Source organism: Enhydra lutris, unplaced genomic scaffold, assembly GCF_002288905.1.
Source record: "Enhydra lutris kenyoni isolate GAN:26980312 unplaced genomic scaffold, ASM228890v2 scaffoldscaffold42, whole genome shotgun sequence".
Lineage (NCBI taxonomy): Eukaryota > Metazoa > Chordata > Mammalia > Carnivora > Mustelidae > Enhydra > Enhydra lutris.
In genome coordinates this window covers 4,890,750-4,912,471 of record NW_019154126.1, presented here as the reverse complement: position 1 = coordinate 4,912,471, position 21,722 = coordinate 4,890,750, and the positions used below count along the sequence as shown (strand labels likewise).

Genomic DNA, 21,722 nt, shown 5'->3' with positions numbered 1-21,722 from the left:
TACTGGGTGGCTCAGTGGGTTAAGCCGCTGCCTTCAGCTCAGGTCATGATCTCAGGGTCCTGGGATCGAGTCCCGCATCAGGCTCTCTGCTCAGCGGGGAGCCTGCTTCCCTCTCTGTCTCTCTCTGCCTGCCTCTCCATCTACTTGTGATCTCTCTCTGTCAAATAAGTAAATAAATAAAATCTTTAAAAAAAAATGGGCAAAATTCTTCCATAGACATTTCTCCAGAGAAGACATACACATGGCCAACAGATAACACAAAAACACGCTCAACAGCACTAATCGTCAGAAAAATGCAAATTAAAACCACAATGACATATCAGCTCACACCTGTTATGATGCCTTTTATAAGAAAAATAAAAGAGAACACGTGTTGAGGATAATGCAGTAAAACTGGAACTCTTGCACACTGTTATTGAGAACATGAAATGTGTAGTCACTATGGGAAACAGGGTGGTGTTTCCTCAAGAAACTAAAATTACAAGTACCACAGGGTCCAGCAATCTCATTTCTGAGTATTTTATCCAAAGGAATTGAAATTAGAATCTCAAAGAGGTATTTGCACTCCTGTGTTCATTGCAGAATTATTCACAACAGCCGAGCTTAGAAACAACCTAAATGTTCACTGACAGATGAGTGGATAAAGAAAAAGTGATCTATGTGTATGATGGGCTATTAGCCTACAAAAGAAGGAAACCCTGCCATATGCAACAACATGAATGAACCTTGAAGACTATGTGCTAGGTCAAATAAGCTAGTCACAGAAAGACACATATTGTGTGATTCTACTTCCTTGAGGTATCCAAAAGAGACGAATTCATGGAAATGGGGAGTAAAATGGTGTTCCCAGGAGCTGGGTGAGGGCTAACTGGAAGAGTTGCTGTCCAGTGGATGTGAAGTTTCAGTTGTGTGAGATGAGTAAGTTCTACAGATCTGCTGTACAGCATTATGTTTCTAGTTAATAATACTGTATTGTGCACTCAAACATGTAAGAGGGTAGATCTCCTGTTAGGTGTTCTTACCACATTTTTTTTAAAAAGGAATGAAGGTCCAACTGTTTTTGTAAACTTTCCATGAAATCGCAGCGTGCCAATTTCATGGTAACCCTTTCTCCTAACAAACTTAATTTTCCCAGAGGGAAGGAATTTCCTGGATGTAGAATTTGATATTTAGACAGTTCACAGATCCGAACCTATACCTTTACGTGTTTTCTAACACTCTCACAACATTCTGATCATCACTTGAATTGTATGTGATAGTCTCCAACTGAGTCTTTCAGTTATTGAACACTACGGAGATATAAACTTAAATGGTTCACTTATGAAAATAAAAGAAAAATTCAAATTCTCTTTTAGCCTTCACCATTCCCCTATTCCGGCTTTAGATTTTAAACAGCTCCTCTGCTCATTGAATAATCTTGATTACTCTTTTCTAGAAAAAGAATTCCTCCCCTGCATTTCAACTCCACGTTTTTCTCTCCATGACCCCCTGAATTCAGTGGGAGAATATCCTGTGGGAAACTTTAGTGTTTTTTTTTTTTTTTTTTACTTTTTAGTGAAAAAAAAAAACTTTTCAGTTTTTTACTCTTTTAGGCTCTCATATTTGTTCATCTGTATTAGGTTGGGAACCCTCAGAACAAGACTTCTGTCTGAGTATTGCATTTATTGAGTTCTGTTTTATAGATTTTTAAGTATACTATTATCAGGGCCTTGTATTTATTTAACATTATGTCAATACTTATGCTGCCTTAGATTATTCCAAAGAGAGGCCTGCTTGAAGGTTAGAAGGAAAATATCATGCAATGCATTTGCTGTGTCTATCTATGTAGTACTTATGAAATACTAATGTAGCAGGCAAATACATTGTCAGCAGGAAAATAATGCATTTGTCATATATACCAGGCTCTACATCAGTTTTTCCTTGAACCACATATGACACGTCAAAATGGAATAAATGATGCTAGAAGTGATTTTTTTAGCTCCCTGAAGAGTAGTTGATCTATGCGTGTCCATGCAGCCTCACCTCATCTGGGGCAGAACTACAAATCCTGTTTCATGGTTAAATTAGCAGGTAATCCCTCCCGTTTTCAAGCCTCGAAATGGTGTGTATCTGTCAAAGGAATCTGATTATGCCAGATCCCCAAGGTTCCCACTTCAGTGCACAGGGCTTAATTCAAAAACAACTGATTCAATGGGGGAATGTCTGTGACAGGAATCAGCCATACGACCGATTTTTGTTGTGATACTTCCCGCTGCATATGAGCAACAGAAATGGCACTGGATTGCTTGCACACCTGTATTCTGAAACCAGCTGTGAAGCCTAGATTTAGCTTCTCCTCCACTGGTATCCCCATCTTAGTAACTGGCACCCTCACCTTCCATTTGACTCCCTTTTCAGCACTCTCCCCTTGTATCCAATGAAACATCTGGACAGTAGTTTACTTCTGAAAACCCTCTGATGTGTCTACTTCTGGCCACCTCACTCCTAGTATAAGCCCATCCCATCTTTCCACAAATCATTGAAATAGGCAGTGAATTCTTCACCCTATTTTAATTATGTCTATACTCTGCCTGAATAAACTTTACAGTTTTTTGAAATATTGCAGCTATACCAAAAACATAGATAGGTAGATACATAGGTAGATAGATAGACAGATAGATAATGCATAAAACACTGTACCTAATAGCCAGTTTGAAGGTAGGCGGCAAAACAGACACAGTTAGATTTTACTATGTACCCATCTCCATGGTTCTCCACTTTTCCTCTCTGGAAATAAACACTCTCCTGAATGTGGTGTTTATCAGAATGTTCTTTCAGTACAGTTCGTCTTGTCATGTGAAGCCTCTGCTTCAGCCCTTCGATGTGCTTCCATTAGCTTTAGTCCCCAAACCTAGGCCCTGGCTGACATGGCCTCCCATAGTCTGATGCTCTCCCCAGGCTGCTGGTCTCTAGCCTCATCACACACCACTCTCCAGGAGGCCAGGGAAGGCCCTGTCCCTCCTCCAGCCTCAGTGCCTCGTGGAATCCCTCAAACATACTCCGCACTTGATGATTGCTAGCAAATTGGACAAGTAAATGAGTGATGGCCAGACTCTATGTTGAGACACAAACATGAAAAAGTTCTAGTCCATGTCTTCTAGGGTTTGTAACAGATGAGAAGAGAGGCAAACAGACCACGGGGTGGATGTGAAAATAAACAATTGTACACCAGTTGTGGTAAGACCTATAACAGAAGTTGGGACGAGCATAGGGATGGAAGACCAAAGAGTGTAATCAGATCTTCTGGGGTTAGAGAGGATAAAAGAAGGCTACACACAAGAGGAGACATTTAAATTGAAGCTCGAAAAATAAATAGGATTTTTCAGTGCACAGAAGGAAGAAAGCATATTTCAGGCAGAAAAATTCAGCATGTGAAAGTACATAAAATGCACAGGGCCCACGTGAAGTCGGGAGTGGCTGAAGCACAGGGTGGGTGTGGAGAAGATGTGGGAGAGGAAGTTGAAGAGCCAGGCAGTGGCCAGACCAGGGGGGCTTTATATTTGGAGCTGTGGTGTTTGGACCATTCTCATTGTTGAAACCCAATTTATTACTTGTAGGGTGGGCACTCTGCCAAGCCAAACTGAGCAGCATGTATAAAAAAATGAGTGTTGTGTCCTTAAAAGCTTATCTAATAAGGAGATAAAACATATTCTTAATGCGTATTTTTTAGTACTTTTTCCTCAAAGAGAAGTGTGTCTGGAATGACTCTATGTAATGAAATTAGATTTTGTGTGTGTGTGTGTGTGTGTAAAGCCACTGGTCAGGAGCCGCATGGCCACAGAAGAGCTGACAGAGGATGGTAACAGCCACCTGAGGGGCTGTGGTGACCCATGTTCACAGAAGTTTAGCCCCCACCCTTCACAGGCTGGTACGGGGTTGTGGGGGGAGCTGTGCTCACCTTCTACTTAAGGTCAGCAGTGACTAGATACTCATGGGGGGTGATTTCAGCCCCTTGTAAGTGACAATAGAAGAGAACCTTTTTTTTTTTTTTTTTTTTTTTTAGGTTAGGGAGGGTCACCTTTCTTAATAACCTATAAATACTCCTGAGAGGGGGTTAACATGGTAAAGATTATATCCCATTCACACCATAGTATATAATAACTCACCAGATTTTTCATGAGAGAAAGTTTAAATAGTTCATTGTCATTAAGTACCTGCCTAGGGTCTCTGACAATGGCAATGTATGAAAAAGGAAATGTTGAAACCTGAACCATGAATCCCAATAAATTTTATGTCTCCCCATGCCTCCTGTATTCCCAATTTGTGGGAAATTTAAGATGTTATTTATTTTTTTATATTTTAAAAAATGTAACAAAGTATCACTTTAGCACTGGTGTCTGATGAAATACAGAAATGCAGACATGGCCCTGGTTTCACTGAGCCTTGGACACATATGTGAGGTGCACTATTATGGCTGAGTTATGTCGCTGAGGCCAAATTCTACCTGCAGCCACCTTGACTCCTCCACTCACACATTGAACAGGAACTGCAAATGAACGTCCAGACAAAGAATTCCTCCCAGCATGGTAAACCTTTTCATTCTCTGCCTTAGCAGACATAAAATGAAATTAAAAAAAAAAAAAAAAAAAAAAAAAAACTTTATCCCTTCAGTTCCGATTAGTCTGAAGCAGTTATACAAAAGTGCATTTGAGATACTCCCTCTTGCTGCTCTTCCACAAAGGCTAATATATTAGAAAAGCAGGTTATCAATTTATAATATGCCTTCCATGCTTTCCCACAATCCCCTTTGAGAAGTGCCTCTTTTCAACCTAATATAGGATAGTTTTGCCCCTGGGCCTTTTTGTCAGATATAAATGTGAAGGTGTTGGGGGGGGCGGAATCTAAGAATCTCTTTAATTTTCCCTGGGAGGCTAGAAAATGTTGCAGCTGCACTTGGAAGGTCTTTTTCTACTGGTTGTACCAATTAACCTAAAAGGGGGTGTTGGATTAGTCCTTTCCTCTCTGGGGTGTCCCAGAGTTGTGTTTCTGTTTTATGCCTTTTGTTTGCTATGTACCCATTTCTGCCTGTTCCCAGTAAATGTTGTTCTGGTCAAAGCCACTGTAAGTTGAGAAGCAAATGAGCGATTTTGTAAATAGCATTTCCTACTGCTTTACCTTGGTTGGATAATCAAATGTGAAGGTTTAATTGAAGTAAAAGTGTTACAAAAGAAATGGAAAAATGGCATCTCTAATAAAGTAGCAAGAAAAGAAAGGTGTTCAGATACCTGCAGATTAATGGCTTGAAAGAAATTTATCTATTTCTCTCTAAGGTGTAGAGAGAATTCTCTAGAAATAAGAAGACATAGAAAGTAGAAATCATCAGAATTATTATTCCTCAGCAGTGACATTTCATCTAAATGTCTTGCAAAATATTTTTTTAGTCTTATAAAATATCTTTGTGTTAACTGTTCTACTTAAATTCTAAATTATATTTCTTTCATGTTCTGCAGATTTCAATTTATCATTTAGATATCTATCTTATAATAAGCTTATTGTTTCTGCATTAAAAAAACAAGCAATATTCAGCTGGTGAAAAAGGAAAAAAGATATAATGATTGGAGAGAAAAAAACATTGTCATTATTTTCTAATCACATGATTGTCTGTAAAAAAGCCCCCAAAAATGTACAGATGAATTATTAGAATTAGTTCTCAAGTTGAGTAAGATTGCTGCATGTAAAATCAATACACGAAAGCAAAAGGGTTTCTGAACGCCACCACAAATTGTTAAAAAATTAGACTGAAAATAAAGTTTTGAATAATGATATCTTCAGAAAAGACTAAATAGGAATAAATCTAAAAATGACATGCAGGACTTTTTTCTTAATAAAAAGTAGTGTAAGATATCTAGAATGACTAAATAAATATATATTCCATATTTAATGGTTGGGAGATTCAAAGTCAAAAGGAGCAAATTCCTCCTAAGCTTACTTAAAACTTCAATGCAATTTCAGTCAAAATCCAACACGGTTATTTTGCTTGTCCACATGTGTGGTATGTGTTGAAAACGAATCCAGAAGTATGTATATGGAAGAGTAAAAGACCAAGGATAGCGACATATTCTTTTTTTTTTTATAGTCACATATTCTTTTTGAAGTTTTTTTTTTTTAAGATTTTATTTATTTATTTGACAGAGATCACACGTAGGCAGAGAGGCAGGCAGAGAGAAGAGGGAAGCAGGCTGCCCGCTGAGCAGAGAGCCCGATGTGGGGCTTGATCCCAGGACCCTGAGATCATGACCTGAGCTGAAGACAGAGGCTTAACCCACTGAGCCACCCAGGCTCCCCGATAGTCACATATTCTTAAAGGAAAATACAGATAGTTGATTCACGATGCTCTCAGATGAACAGATAACAATAAAACATTATGATAACTATACAGAAATAAATAGACCAGTGGGTTGGAATAGAGACCCCAGGGATACATCAATATCAACTTAATCGGGACCCCAGGGATACCTGCAATATCAACTTAATCGTAAATCTAGTTTGCATAAATCTATATGCAAACTAGATTTACGATTAAGTTGATATTGCAGGTCAGTAAGGATAGGATGAAATTTCTAAAAAATGATAATGGGCTATCCCTGAAGAGAAAAAAAAAAACAAAAAACACCAATTGGGTCATGTTTTATACCCTTCAAAAATAATATTAGGTAGAAGAAATAATGAAATAGATTTATAAAATATTTAGAGAACAATAAAGAAATATATATAGGTATGTATCTCATTAGAATAAGGAAGAATTTTTTATAACTTAAGATTAAGAAAACATTTTAAGAATGTATGAAAAACAGAAAACTTATGTAATATCAGAATGTTTTTTTGAAAAGCTATAAAGCAGGTTCTAGAAATCAATAAGAAAAAGGCAAAGAATTTTTCAGACATTTCACAGAAAGGAAAGTTCAATGGCAAATGAGTTTCTGAAAAGTATATATATAATCTCATTATTACTCACTCTTAGGTGAGTCGTATAGGACTTAGGTCTGAGTAGTGTAATTAGTCAATGTAATCAAATAATTTTGATTAAGTCATCTAAATAAGTGCCACAATAAAATATAATTTCACAACTAGCAGATTAGCAAAAGTTGAAAGTTTGAAATACCAAATTCTGATGGGGATATGAAGCCATATATGTGTGTGTGTGTGTGTGTGTGTGTGTATACACAAAAGTTGAAAGTTTGAAATACCAAATTCTGATGGGGATATGAAGCCATATATATGTGTGTGTGTGTGTGTGTGTGTGTGTGTGTGTGTCTGTATATATACACACACACAGAGACACACACACACACGCACACACACACACACAGTAGATGTGTCAATTGGTGTAACTTCCAAAAACAGCTCAGCATTATCTTGTGAACTTCCACCTGTGCATGCCCTATGATCTAGCCATACAGCTTCTTAGGTTTATACAATAAAAAATCTTCTATATGTGCACAATGACACATGTAGAATTTTTTCATGGTAACATGATTTGTAATGGTAAAAAATTGGGGCACTACAAATATCCTCAAAAGTTGATTGGATGAATTAATTGTGCTGTTTTTGTATGATGGAATATGATACAAGAGTGAAAAATGAATGAAACACAGCTACATGTGCAACAGGAATGATTCCCTCATGAATGTAGATTAAACAAAAAAAATTTTTTCAGAAAAATACTTGTCAGTTATTGTAAAATCTAAATACACAAAACTAATCATCTTTAGGGTTGTAAGCATACAGTGTAAAAACGATAAAGAAAAAGAAGGAAATGATAAAAAATGTGTGAAAGTGGTTAGTGGTACATTTTAAAGGTCGTATTTGTGCTTTATTCTTTATCTTTTAGTCTAGATGGTAAATAAACTGATACATGTGTGTTTATCACTTATTCATATATACATAAACATATATTCTATGCAGATGTTATGAATTTTATCTTTTAACATTTATCTTTAAAAGCATTAATATATGTACTTATATATATAAAGAAGTAGAAATTAGTTGAACATCACAAAATATCCATATTTGAATGTGTATAAGTATTTACATACGTATTTAAGAATTTTTAAATCTAAATAGCCCTTGCAAAGACTCCCAAGGTCAAGGAAAATGCTTTGTTCATATTTTGATCAAAGTAAATTTATTCAAATTTTTTCACAGTAGGACTATAGGAAATAGAATCTCTTACACTTGAATTAGGATTTAATCTGTGAGATAAATGGTAGTACTAACCACATTCTATTCTTTTTGGCTTCAGTGATCATATACCAAATCAATGCAAGTAATTCTGTATAATAACTGTGCTGGAAGAATATATCTTCTAATGAACTCTCCCCTGGGACAACACTAGGAAGAGATGACCCTGAATAAACTTAGTTTTTTTGTTTATTTGCTTATTCATTTAGTTCGAGAGTGAGAGTTGCAAAAGAAACCTAAGGCATGGATGTAGAAAGAAGGTCTGAAGGGTGCCTTCAGTCTCTCACTGCTCTTAGTAACTGCATTGTTTCCTATAACAGACCTCATAAATTTTATGGAAGAACACATTATACTTTTGAAAAAAATGCATTTTTGAAAATCTCAGTCTAGGTGGTATTAACCAAGATATTGATGAGTTGGGTTCATCTGGGTCAGAAAAGTGAGTAAAAACATGTCCTAAATGCTTTGAGAGGAAGTAAGCTAACTGGATTATTAACTGGGATTAAGGATTTTATACTTCAGATTTTAAGATATTCAATATGCATTTCACGTGTTGATTTATAATCCATATACTCTAAGACTCTCTCTCTCTCTCTCAAGAGAGAATAATATAAGAATAATGTAGGGATGCAAAAACTCTGCTACTCCACAACAGAAGTTTCATTTTGCTATCGAAGAATACTTGCTTGTTTTCTTTGGCTGTGTTGAAAGCCGATTCCTGTCAATATCTCAGGTTGGTTCTTATCAACCAACAAGTATATGAATAATATAACATAATGTAATATAACATAACATGACATAACATAATATAATATAAAATTATGAAATATATAAAACAAAAATATATAATAAAATGTGTGTGTATATACACATATATATACACACACATATATATATGTATATACACACACAAAATCAAATACATAAATTCCTTTCTTTTCTCAAATAGAGTGAGTTTATCTTTGGGCATCTAGTGTTTTGAATGTTCAAATTTTGGGTATATTGAAACTATAAAGTCCAAAGTGTAATATGAATATACAGTTGAGTCAACACTCTTTTGCAAGGTTATTTTGTCCCTCTCACTGAGAGTTTATCTTCTTAAGGGACCAGACTACTAAAACTTCTGGGAAAATACAGTTGCCATCACAATTCAGAGGCCATAAAAGGGTACATGTCTCAAGGAGACTGGAAGTAGCACAGTTGGAAACTGAACACGGTTGCGGAGAACAAGAATGGATGAGGAGAGGAATCTAGCTGCAGAACGAGCCTCCACAGAACTCTGACTCTGAAACAATGTCACTGAGCAATACAGATGTTCCAAATATATGTGTTGAGTGGTAGAATTGCAGCTACATGTCTGTAGTCTTTCTTCACTGCACACAACAGTGTTGTTGAGATGGGATTAATTTTAACCTAATTTCACAGAAGAAATTGCAACTCAGTGAGAGTAAGTGATGACATAAAATCATACAGCTTGGAAAAGATGAACTCAAACCTGGGTTGGTCCAGTCTACTTTGACTCCTCATGGAGAGAAATGCACACACACACACACACACACAAATACATTGCATGTGTATTTTATATATATATAAATATATATATATAAACTATTTAATATCATCACACATAAACTATTTAATATCATCTACTAAACAGTATATATATGGCAGTAGATTGGGTCTAGAATTTAAATGCTAAAGGCACTAAAACCAAAACCATCTGAGGCGATACGTGGCAACAATACTTTAGTTAGGCTAGAAAAGAGGAAGAAGCAAGTGCTTGATTTGGACCTGGTAGTGCAATGCAGATGGTGGTCTTTGAGAAAACAAAGCTCTTCTACTCCCTTCTAGAGCTTCTTTCCTGTCTAGATGAATGGTATTTCTCTTGCACTGAAAACAGAAGGACAAGGAAGAGATTGTCAGTATACTCAAGACCTTTTATGACATGACTGGGAACTTAGGGATGAGGTCTCTGTATCTCCTAGGAATGTCTAAACAAGGACGGGAAACAAACTCATCTTTAGAAGTACAGAGGCATAGTTATAATTTCAAATATGTGGAATAAAATTTATTTTGTAAACTGTAGGCTGAACAGGTCAGTTCCAGGTAAGAATTCAAAGGAGGTGTTCTCTTGTTATATAAAATTTTTACTTTAAATTTCCCGGTATTTATGCAACACTACAGATTAGTGAATAAGTAGAGTAAGGTCTGATGGTGTTGGAAAAAAAGTTTCCTACCTGAATATTGCCTCTCTTTGTCTTTGGCCATCTTGCTTCCAGAGCTATTTCTGGTCATTAAAAAAATGGATTTCCTTAGGAAAGGACTGGGCAATTTTTATTATTTTTCATGGTAATGGAGCCCCCTGGGGATGAAGTTAAAGCTACAGCAGGGCATGGGCGCCCCTCTCTAGAGCAAGATGGAACATGGTTGGAAGGCCAGCTGGTAACTTAAAGCATCCTATATAGTTTTCCAAAGTTGTATTTCAGTAAATGGGCAGAACTGCCAAAGATAGTTAATATTCATAGGTCAGGAAACCAAGTACTTGTCTTCTAGAAAGACTGCCGGCAGGGAGTAGGGTCTAAGAGACTAGGTGGGACTCAAGAGAGAGGCTTTGCAAACATGGAGCAACATACTATCAAATTAAGCAGACCCTCAGGTGCTGGGGAGTAACTCCCAGCTATAACTTGGTGCCACATATGAGTCCAACATTTGACAACAGGATCCCTGAATCCCCAGTGTGGAAGCATAAATAATTTAAAGAAACCCTCAAATTCCCATCTACCCCCACACACACATAGGAGTAAGGCTTTGGAAATATTACCTGAATCAGTCTGAACAGAGGGAATGAGCTTGATTCTCAGCTGAACAAGAACAATCATTGCTTTCTTGAAAAGTCGTGATGTCCACACACTACACAACTTCAGGGGTTATCATACACTGACTGTCTCCAGTGTGCATGAACCCATCTCTGGAAATCCTACCTAATCAGAGGCATCTGGAGGAGGGGGACAAAGGGTGCTGTTTATAATGACCACTAGGAATTAACCTGCATTGAGAACAAGTCACATTGATATTTGAGAAACAAGATGGAGAAGTCAAGAACCACAGGCTACAATTTTGTTAGCAGTTCAAAAGTCTCTCTTCCTCCTCATCTACACAATTGTGGCTTGTGCTCATTCCTTGGAGTTGGAGAGAAGCACTTTATATGGTCAACATAAATCTCTACATTGGTAGTTTCTGAATATAATCCGCAGCCAATAACCAGGTTGTCAATTGTTGCTTCTTTTTTCTTCCAAGGGATGGATTTTGTGAATTGCAATTCTCATCATGCCTTAAGTCAGTGAAATAGAGTCTAGGAGATGCGATTTATTTTAACATAATATTTTAATTTTTTTATTAGAGAAAATATATTTCATATATTTTACCTTAACAGCTGGTTGGAATTATAAAGTGAGAATATTCAGTGAGTGACAATATTATAAGTTACTTCCCAGGAGCCAGTAGTTAGTAAGTTCACGTGAACCTCGAAGTGCTATTTTATCTTTTTTCCTTCTTTCTTTAACCATCTAGGTCACGTGTACAAACCAGTCTCCTCACAGTGAACTGTGAGGTCTGCTAGCAGCCATTTTTGTCCAGAAAGAGCCTGTGATGTGAAACCTGTCATTGTACGGTTGCAGCTGGCAGACAGTTAACGTTACCCGATAACTTACAACAACTTAATTTTCAAATTAGCAATTCCTGCTGCATATGGTTTTGTTTAAAAGGCTGACTTCACTACAAACAAATATTTGTCTGAAAGGGGGTAGTTTATAGAACGTGTTATGATTCATAAAATGGTATTTGTGCAGAATGTAAATTGAATTACGCTCAGACTTGACTTGTTTGCTTCCAGCAAGTTGTCTGCCACAAATACTGAGCAATTTGACAAAACAATAACCACAAACACAACCCAGTGAAATAGGGTGGTGAAAGGGAACAGATCATATATAAAGTTAGTGAGGGGTCAGTGGGAAGAATCTGTTCTCTAAATCCTCATGGAACAAGGACCATAAATTTCAGATCTATTTGATTAGGGTATAGGGACATCCCACAGGTGACCATGGTGACATACACCAGTCATTTGTACTCTAAAGGCAGCATTTAACTATGAATGTTCAATGCCCTACAGGCATATACATTAGCTCCAACCTTTCCTCTGGGGTCAAAAATATCAACTGGAAGATGATGAAATAAAATATTTTATGTAGCCCTTTACACATTAAAGATTCATGGAATGTTTCACAGGCAAATATAGCCTTTATTACTATGACACATCCAGTTAAATGAAACAACATTTTGCAGCCAATAGGATGTTAATATTTTTACAAGGTGCATACTACATCATAATGTAAGGGAAGGGAAGTTATCTCAAATGTAGAACTTTAGACACTAAAGCTTTTAATTATCTGTTGCCCTGTAGTTAGAGTCAGTGGTGTACCTTAATCCAAACTAGAATAATTCAAAGAAACCTGTATCATACCATTTGGGTATGAAGCACAGTTTTGAAGTCATAAAAACTTCCTAGTTTAAGTCCAATCAACTAGTATATGTTAGACACAAAAAGACTTCAAGAGGTAAGAATTAGAGGGAATGATTGCTTCTTATTTAACTTAACTGATTGCTTATTTTCTGCAAATGTTTACCTTAAACACTGTTTTTAAGTGCTGCTCATATATCAACACATTCAACCATCACAACAACCTTATGATTACTCCCCCATTTAATGGGTTAGGGGACTGAGGCACAAAGATGTCAAGTAACTTAGTCACACCACTAAGATGTCATTTGCTTGTATCATTAAATAAATTCTGTACTCATATGTCATTCGCCTACCGATTTAAGTCTCATTTGTGGATTGCAATGGAGGTATCTCTACCTCGATCTCTAGAATTGGCCAATTAAATGAACAGAGGCCGAAATAGGATTTGAAATGACTACAACCGTGCTCTAAAGTATAGGTGTTGGAATTTTCACAAAGAAAACAGGTTTTTTCTTCCCCAAGACTCCTTTTCAATAAGAACCATGTAGTGATCAAAGGAGATAGTTTATGATTAGCCCTTCGCATGGCTACAATCAAGTTTGAAAAAAATAATAAAAATATTTTCGCTTGAACTACTCCAAAATGTGAATAACCAGAAAAATGACATATGTATTTTTCTTCACAACTGAGCATGCCCCCAAAAAGCCAAAGAAAAGAGATAAATGTCTAAATGGAACATTGGCAGCTCTAAGTGCTTTTGAGGCTTTGGAAAAGTTTTGTTCCACAAAAGGGCTCTTAACATTTGTGTAGCAGGTTCTTATTCAATACCTAATCACACTTGCCGGCTGTCAGCAGGCCTGTAAGGTTTCTCTCTCACTCAGTTATTAGCTGCTGCTGATGTGACATTTTCAAAATTTAGAAATGTAATGGGAAGTAAGTGGAACCCATCCCCATGAAGCGTTTCACTCCTTGGTCCCCAAAAGCTGGCAATTGGCTTGCAATAGAAAACAAGTGGGTGTTCTCAGAATTCACAAAATTCAACTCATGCTGTGGAGTAAGTGGGGTTTTTTTCGCATCCTTGGGTGATTTTTCACATTGTTCTTGGTGGTGGCCATGGCAATAGTGGTAATGGATGGAGAGTAGGGGCAGACATGTTTGCAATCATGGTAGCCAGTCCTGATTATTAGTAGTTGTAGCAACTGCGCTACACACAGTTAACAGCAGCACTCATTTATTTTAATGTTACAATAAGAGACGAATCCAGAATTATAGTTATAGTTTTTATATATTTATAGTTTCTTCCATGTTTTTATTTATTTCTGTGGGCACGATGTGAGATTTGATCTTTGAAATGTGGGAAATCATAGTTCTGGAAAACTTTTTCCTGATGAAGCAGCTGTTAAGGATTTGCATGATTTGAAACCTGGGCTATGAAGGCCATACCACCCTGAACGCGCCCGATCTCGTCTGAAACCTGGGCTATGGAGAATGGAGAATAATTTTTTTTTTTCCAAATCTATGTAGAAACAGCCAGGAGTAAAAATATATGTTTTTTGAAGTATTAACAGTCAGAATTGGGTATCTGAAATCATTAATGGTCCTGGCTTTTGCAAATGTTTTCCTGGGAATTGCTGCTGCTTTTCTTAGACTTGCTTTGGAAAGTTAATTTTATGTGGACTCACAATTATACTTCCTTGAATCACTGCCCCCTTTCTTCTTTAAATTAACTGAAGTTTCTTCCATTAGTACATGGAGAATACAGAATAGAGAAATAACTCTCCAGAGCCACTGTCCCTTACAGAATATTCTGAGAGTATAATTTAATATTTTCTTTACAGAATTTTTGTATCCACCTTAATGATGAAATTATAATGGCATGCTGGTGAGGATAGAAGAAAAAAATAATTCGAATGCCCTGAAAAATAGTTATTCTTCATCCTGATAATTTTAGGGATGTGATATTGGCTTTGAACATTGATGGTGACTCTGAAAATTTACAGGGAAATAAAATAAAAGCAATGACTGTATCACCCTATCTTGATATCTTTCAGTACACTTGAGCTATGTGAAATTGCAAATGTACAAAATTCTGCTCAAGACATGGGGAATTTATTTTGAAAGACATCACTTGGCATTTGGGAAACAAGAAATAATCAATGATTAAAATACATGGTAGAGATTTCACTAGTTAAAAATACATTTTTAAATGTGAATAGTTAAAATTCAATTACACCTTGATGAAAAATGAAAAGGAAGTCAAAGGAGAAAAGACACTGCTAGAAAGACAGAAATTAATTTCAAAGTAAATAACTGCAGCTTTAAATTTTGAGTAACTTACCCAGAAATTATAACTGAAAATTTGAAAGGATAAAGACCACAATGCACCAATGAAAGCTTTATTCAGACCATGAAGTAAGGTAACAGAAGCTTTAACACAATTTTGTGGGTTTTTTAAGTCCTGCTCGTTTAATTCATTAATTCTTATGAAAAACAGAAAAATGATTTACAGTAGTCCCAGTTGTGTAGTTAACCTGTGATTGCCTAAACAATACATTGCAATTGCATTATCACAAATAATTTGCTTTGGGTTTTATTTTATTATATGTGTGTGTGCCTACTTAATAAATGTTCTTAATTGTGCATTTCTTAGATTAATATTAAAATTAGTTATCATTCCCTGAGCTGACTCTCCTTTTAGGAAGCTAAAGACCTTGGAGGCAGGAAGTCAGTATAGGATTAATAATTTGTCATGGATAATCCACAAAATAAATAAAGCCAGTGTGGATAATTGGAAGTTGGCAGAGTTGTAACATAGGAGCTATTGAAAGTTAATTCAATATGAAGTTATTCATAGTTACTTCTCTCTCATCAACCAGCCACTAGAATAAGCTGCAATTGATAATTCTGTATATAAAGTGGCATTTGTGCATTATCAGTGTTTTATGATTTTATCTGCAACATGTAATATTTTTCTTCTTGACACAGTTCTAGTTTTATTAAAAATCAGAAATGTGCAAGTTTTTCCATGGATGTTAAACATTCTTTCAACTTTGAAAGTAAGGTCCAGAACATTTTTTGCATCTTAATGTTAAAGATATCCACGTATGGATATCCCAAACTGAAATTACAGTTTGAAAAATGCAATTAAACTTCATGAAAATGCAGTTAAACCTCATGAAAACTCACTCACTTGTAAAAAGGACTTGCATGTTCAGCTAGTGTTAAAATAACAAGAGATTAATAATGGCAGATTGAATATTTGAATTACTTACCTACTGGATTAGCCTTTTTAGCCTAATGATATCTTCCAGAAAATAGTCACATTTCCCACAATTAAAATTGTGCATATTCTAGATTTCTGATTTACCAGTCTACAAGGTACTATAAAATTATGAGACTTTGTTACTTAACACAGGCCTAATTGTTGATCAGACATGAAGACATAATTATATGTCTTTTTTTTTTTTTAGCTACTGTGATATTTTATTTTCAAAATATGACTACAGTTAAGTTTGGAGGTAAAACTTCATCTGGGCTTTTCATTAACATATTTCATGTTTTTGCAATGACAGGTTTCATATACACTGGAGAAGTTGTACATCGAATGCTAACGGCCACACAGTACATAGCACCTTTAATGGCAAATTTCGATCCCAGTGTATCCAGAAATTCAACAGTCAGATATTTTGATAACGGTATGTATTGGTTAGCCTATTCTTTACTGAATATGTACTTTCAAATATTGATAATCAGATGCATATTAATATTTTGTTAACCTGGAGGTTTTTTGGTAAATTGGATTAGAAAGTGCTTGATGCAAATGCCTTGCGATGACAAATACTGTACTGTACCTGTTGATATGTGGATTGAAGTGTATAGTCAAGAGTCACTCGTTCATTCATTCACTCATTTATTCATTCAACAAATATTTTATTCATTCAACAAATATTTGGTAACATCTGTTAGGCATTATAATAAATGAGTTGCTGTAAATGGCATCTCAAACAAAGCAGATACATTTATTTGATGCTATTTGCTGTGAGTCCTTACTGCAAATTAAAAAAAAAGTTAAATAAGGATAATTTATTATCTTCACATAGAGGCAAATGACATAATATATTGATGTTAAATTCCCAAAACTTACAAAACATATATACCATAACATGAACACACCTTTTAAAAAATAAGGTAGTGAAAGTTAAAATGCACTTATGAAAATTAAGTTCTCCTGACTTTAAAATAGGAAATAGAGCCTACCAAGATTTAGCAAGGACCCTGACAATCTATCCCTACTATTTCTTCTGGGGACATATAAAATAGAGAAAACCTGGACTAGATCATTAAATGCTATTCAAATCTAAAAAATGTAAGGTTCTAAAGACATATATAGATTTTCATATCTGGATCTTATGGAAGGCTGTAACTTTGGCAGAGAAAATAGGAAAAGAAAAGTTTGTTTTGGAAAAGTAAAGATAGAAATTTCTGTACTCTATAATATAAAAACAGTATTTATTTGTCCAAATGACAATTTCATCTTTTAAAATAATGGAACTATTTGGTGTGAACCGTTATTTCTACTCTTATCTTAAAGACCAAGGAGGAAATTTACTAGTGGGTAGTATAGACTTAATAGTGACAGCAGCTTTGAGGAAATGTGATCATTTTACTAAAAGTTATCATCTGACCAGTGTGATGAAGCCATTTTACAGGTCAAAATAGCAAATGAAAAAGGAAGCTAAACATAGGTAGTTCTACACCTTGAGAAACACATTTCAAACAACTTGAATAACACTAAAGTATGTTCCAGTACGAAGTAACTCCCACGTTAGCCATAATAATTACCTTCTCCTATTATTTTAAGCACTGTTACACTCTGTCCTACCTCTTAGAAAAAGGTTAAGGTGCTAATGCCAAAGATGTACGAATAGATTGTAAGGATACTTGAGTCAGAACTACAGCCAGAAGCTTATCTGAAACTTATTCCATGAACTTCCTTACACAATCACTCTAGTAAATAGAAAATGATTTGAAGAAAGTTGATTCTTTTCTAAGCTGTGCCACTTATTGGCGATATTGGAGGCATTCACTAATGGGCACAGGATTCTAATGACAGAGTTTTCATAATATTAGCATCAAAATCATAAAGCGTAGTAAGTCAGTCTCTCATCTCTCCCTCCACATACTTTCTCATATACCACATTCCTCAGTAGCTCTTAATATTTGAATTTTACTTTTGTTTGAGTAATTTCTAAAAATTAATAGATGGCACTCCAACTGGGCACTAAATTCTTTGAAAACAAGGACAGTGACTATAAGAAATCATTTTTTCTTCACTGCCTAACACAAGAACTCAAAACATAGTAGGTCTTCCATAATTATTCAGTGAATGAATAAATTAAAAAAAATAAATACATAGGATAGTTTTTTAATCCTAAGAATTCTAAAAATACTTAAGAGTTACTATATTTTACTTTATTGAACTATCTTCTGTGTAATGACCAAAAGGAATACTGAGGTCCCACAATATGACAGTGATAACTGTCATTTATTGTTCATGTTTTATTAAATGAATGAAACGCTTTTGAACACTGTAAGGCTGCTCACAAAGTTCTTTTATACAGTAGCAACTTACTGAAATATTTCCAACTTCGATTAATTAGGATCATTGAAAAAATGCTTAAGGGTGGTAAATTCAATAGTCTAGGAAAACAAAATTTCTCTAAAAGAGATAGCAGCAGTTCAGAAAATTTCTTCTAATATATTTCTGTAAACATTAAAGCACTAGATTTTAAAAATGAGATGATGCTTCCATATTATACGGAGCATAGATGATGGCTGAAATCTAAGTGAGCCACAGAATAGTAATGTACAAAAACTAGATAAGTTAAAAAACACTTTGTAGAAAAATAATTTGATGGTTTAGAAATAGCAAATTAAAAAGTATAATTTTTACTAATGATCAGAAGTCTGCCTGGGCACAGAATCAGAAAATTTGGAGTTGACAGTGACATGAAGTGGCCTGAGTTCATCCTATTTGCCTGTTTTTATTTTGGAAATGAGAAGCTGGCATCCATTACTGATGAGATAACTTGATTAGGGTTCAATAAACACTGCAGGGATGCTCAATTCCAATAGCTCCGTTCCAGTAAGCACATAGGATGGTGTAGCAACTCATGGGCTCAGAGAGATGAGCTTAAATAACAGCTTCATCTTTGAGATAAGGAACAGTGTCACTAGATTTTGTGCTGATAGTGAAAGAAAAGGTTTAGGATTGTGGGTCCCTAAACCAGGAGATGGACTATGCTAAAGCCCCTCTTTAGAAATGTAAATTCCTGGGGCGCCTGGGTGGCTCAGTGGGTTAAGCCGCTGCCTTCGGCTCAGGTCATGATCTCAGGGTTCTGGGATCGAGTTCCGCATCGGGCTCTCTGCTCAGCAGGGAGCCTGCTTCCCTCTCTCTCTCTCTCTTCCTGCCTCTCTGTCTACTTGTGATCTCTCTCTGTCAAATAAATAAAATTAAAAAAAATTTAAAAAAAGAAATATAAATTCCATTCCTTGATTCGTGGTTTTCTTTTTTCTTTTTTTAATTTTTATTTATTTTTTTTAATTTTTTTATTTATTTGACAGACAGAGATCACAAGTAGGCAGAAAGGCAGACAGAGAGAGGGGGAAGCAGGCTCCCAGCTGAGCAGAGAACCTGATGTGGGGCTCGTCCCAGAACCCTGGGATCATGATCTGAGCCGAAGGCAGAGGCTTTAACCCACTGAGCCACCCAGGTGCCCCTATTTTTATTTATTTTATTTTTTTTTTTATTTTCAGCATAATAGTATTCATTGTTTTTGCACCACACCCAGTGCTCCATGCAATCCGTGTCCTCTCTAATACCCACCACCTGGTTCCCCCAACCTCCCACCCCCCGCCCCTTCAAAACCCTCAGATTGTTTTTCAGAGTCCATAGTCTCTCATGGTTCACCTCCCCTTCCAATTTCCCCCAACTCCCTTCTTCCCTCCAACTCCCCTTGTCCTCCATGCTATTTGTTATGCTCCACAAATAAGTGAAACCATATGATACTTGACTCTCTCTGCTTGACTTATTTCACTCAGCATAATCTCTTCCAGTCCCGTCCATGTTGCTACAAAAGTTGGGTATTCATCCTTTCTAATGGAGGCATAGTACTCCATGGTGTATATGGACCACATCTTCCTTATCCATTCGTCCGCTGAAGGGCATCTTGGTTCTTTCCACAGTTTGGCGACTGTGGTCATTGCTGCTATAAACATTGGGGTACAGATGGCCCTTCTTTTCACTACATCTGTATCTTTTTTATTATTATTATTATTATTATTTTTTAATTTGTGTTACGTTAGTCACCATACAGTACATTAGTTTTTGATGTCGTGTTCCATGATTCATTGTTTACGTATAACACCCAGTGCTCCATGCAATCCATGCCCTCCTTACTACTCATCATCTGGCTCACCCATCCCCCACCCTTCCTCCCTCTAAACCCTTCAGTTTGTTTCCCAGAGTCCCCAGTGTCTCATGGTTTTTCTCCCCCTCTGATGCCCCCCGTTCATTTTTCTCTTCTTTTGGCAGTTTATACTCTTACATCATAATTGTCCAAAGAAAGTGCTTTCCTGGTTTACTTACCCAGTTACTACCTGTATTAGGCACTACCTAGAGAACAAAGGTAAGTTAGGGGCTACTTAGAGAAATACAAGATTATCTCCAAAAGCCACTCCCACCATCTTGTAGATCATAAAGTTTTAGGTATCAGTAACTTTTAATATAAGATGAACCTTGACATACTGGTTATTTGACAAAACAGAATAGAGATATGTAGCTTTAAATCTAATAATGTTTACACTTAAATAATCTTTCAGTTATGTATGAGTCACTCAGTGTGCATGTAGAACCATTTAATTAACAAATGTTGGGGGAGGCTGATGGTCCTACTTAACAAAAAACTGACTTGCAAACTTATTGCTATTTTAAAAAACCTGCTGCTGGAAATGTATTAAGAATATCTTCATCAGAATTCGCATGAAGAACATTTAATTACTCAATTATGTAGACCTTTCTTTTCCACAGAATTTGAGGGAACTATATTTTCTTGTATTTCATGTAGAAATCCCTAGAAAGGAGTAATTATTCTGCCCTCCTCCACCATGTTGTAGGAGCACAAATGGGTTCGTGAAGGTTGTGTCCAAGGTCATGCAAACAGTAGTAGAGACAGGACAGAGGCTAGGTCTTCTGCCCTTTAATTCCGTGTTTCTCTGCACCATCAAAGTGCCTCACAGAAATTAGTGAATAAAGAAGAGACTAGAGCTTGAGAGTTGCAGACATGCATTAAGGAGAAAAAAGATGCTGTTCAGAGGCATTTCCTGATCAGAAACCCCTGTACTTCTATGCTTATGGGAAGTTTCCTGCCTATTACTATCGTCTTGCCTTTCTAATAATTAAAAAATGGTAGTCTAGGTACACCACTACCCATAAAAAGAAGAGACTTGGGTTTTGACTTGTTGTAAGGGTATGTGTTAGGTATTCCCTTTGATGAAAAGCACCTAGAAAAATTTTTTAAAAATCTGGAGACATCTGAATTTTTACCATAAAGAAACGAATACATTTCTATATTGAAAGTGTACAAGGTGATCATTTAATATAGGTATACATTGCAACAGGATCCCCACCACAGAGATAATTAACATATTCATCATTTCACATATTTAGCTTTTTTTTTTTTTTCCTGGTGAGAACACTTGTTTTACTCTCAGAAAATTTCAGTTAGACAACACGGTATTAGAAGTTACAGTCACCGTGTTATATATCAGATCCTCAGACCTTGTTTGTAGTTTAAATGAAAGCTTGTGTGCTTTACCAGCCTCTTCCTATTTTCTCCATCCCCTAGCTCCTGGCAACCAGTCCTCTAAAATCTATTTGTAGGAGTTCAACTGTGCTTGGTTTTGTTTTAGGTCCCACATATAG

The 21,722-nt window shown here is 36.1% G+C and overlaps 1 protein-coding gene across 2 annotated transcripts in view; it reads left to right on the top strand.

The window, feature by feature from the left end:
- Positions 1-21,722, top strand: part of LOC111155565 (plexin domain containing 2) — a 462,074-nt gene that overhangs the window by 289,894 nt on the left and 150,458 nt on the right. For both annotated transcript variants that reach the window (XM_022515805.1, XM_022515806.1), the window contains one exon: positions 16,312-16,434. In XM_022515805.1, the coding sequence (XP_022371513.1) occupies positions 16,312-16,434 (123 nt within the window). The remainder of the gene's footprint in view (positions 1-16,311; positions 16,435-21,722) is intronic.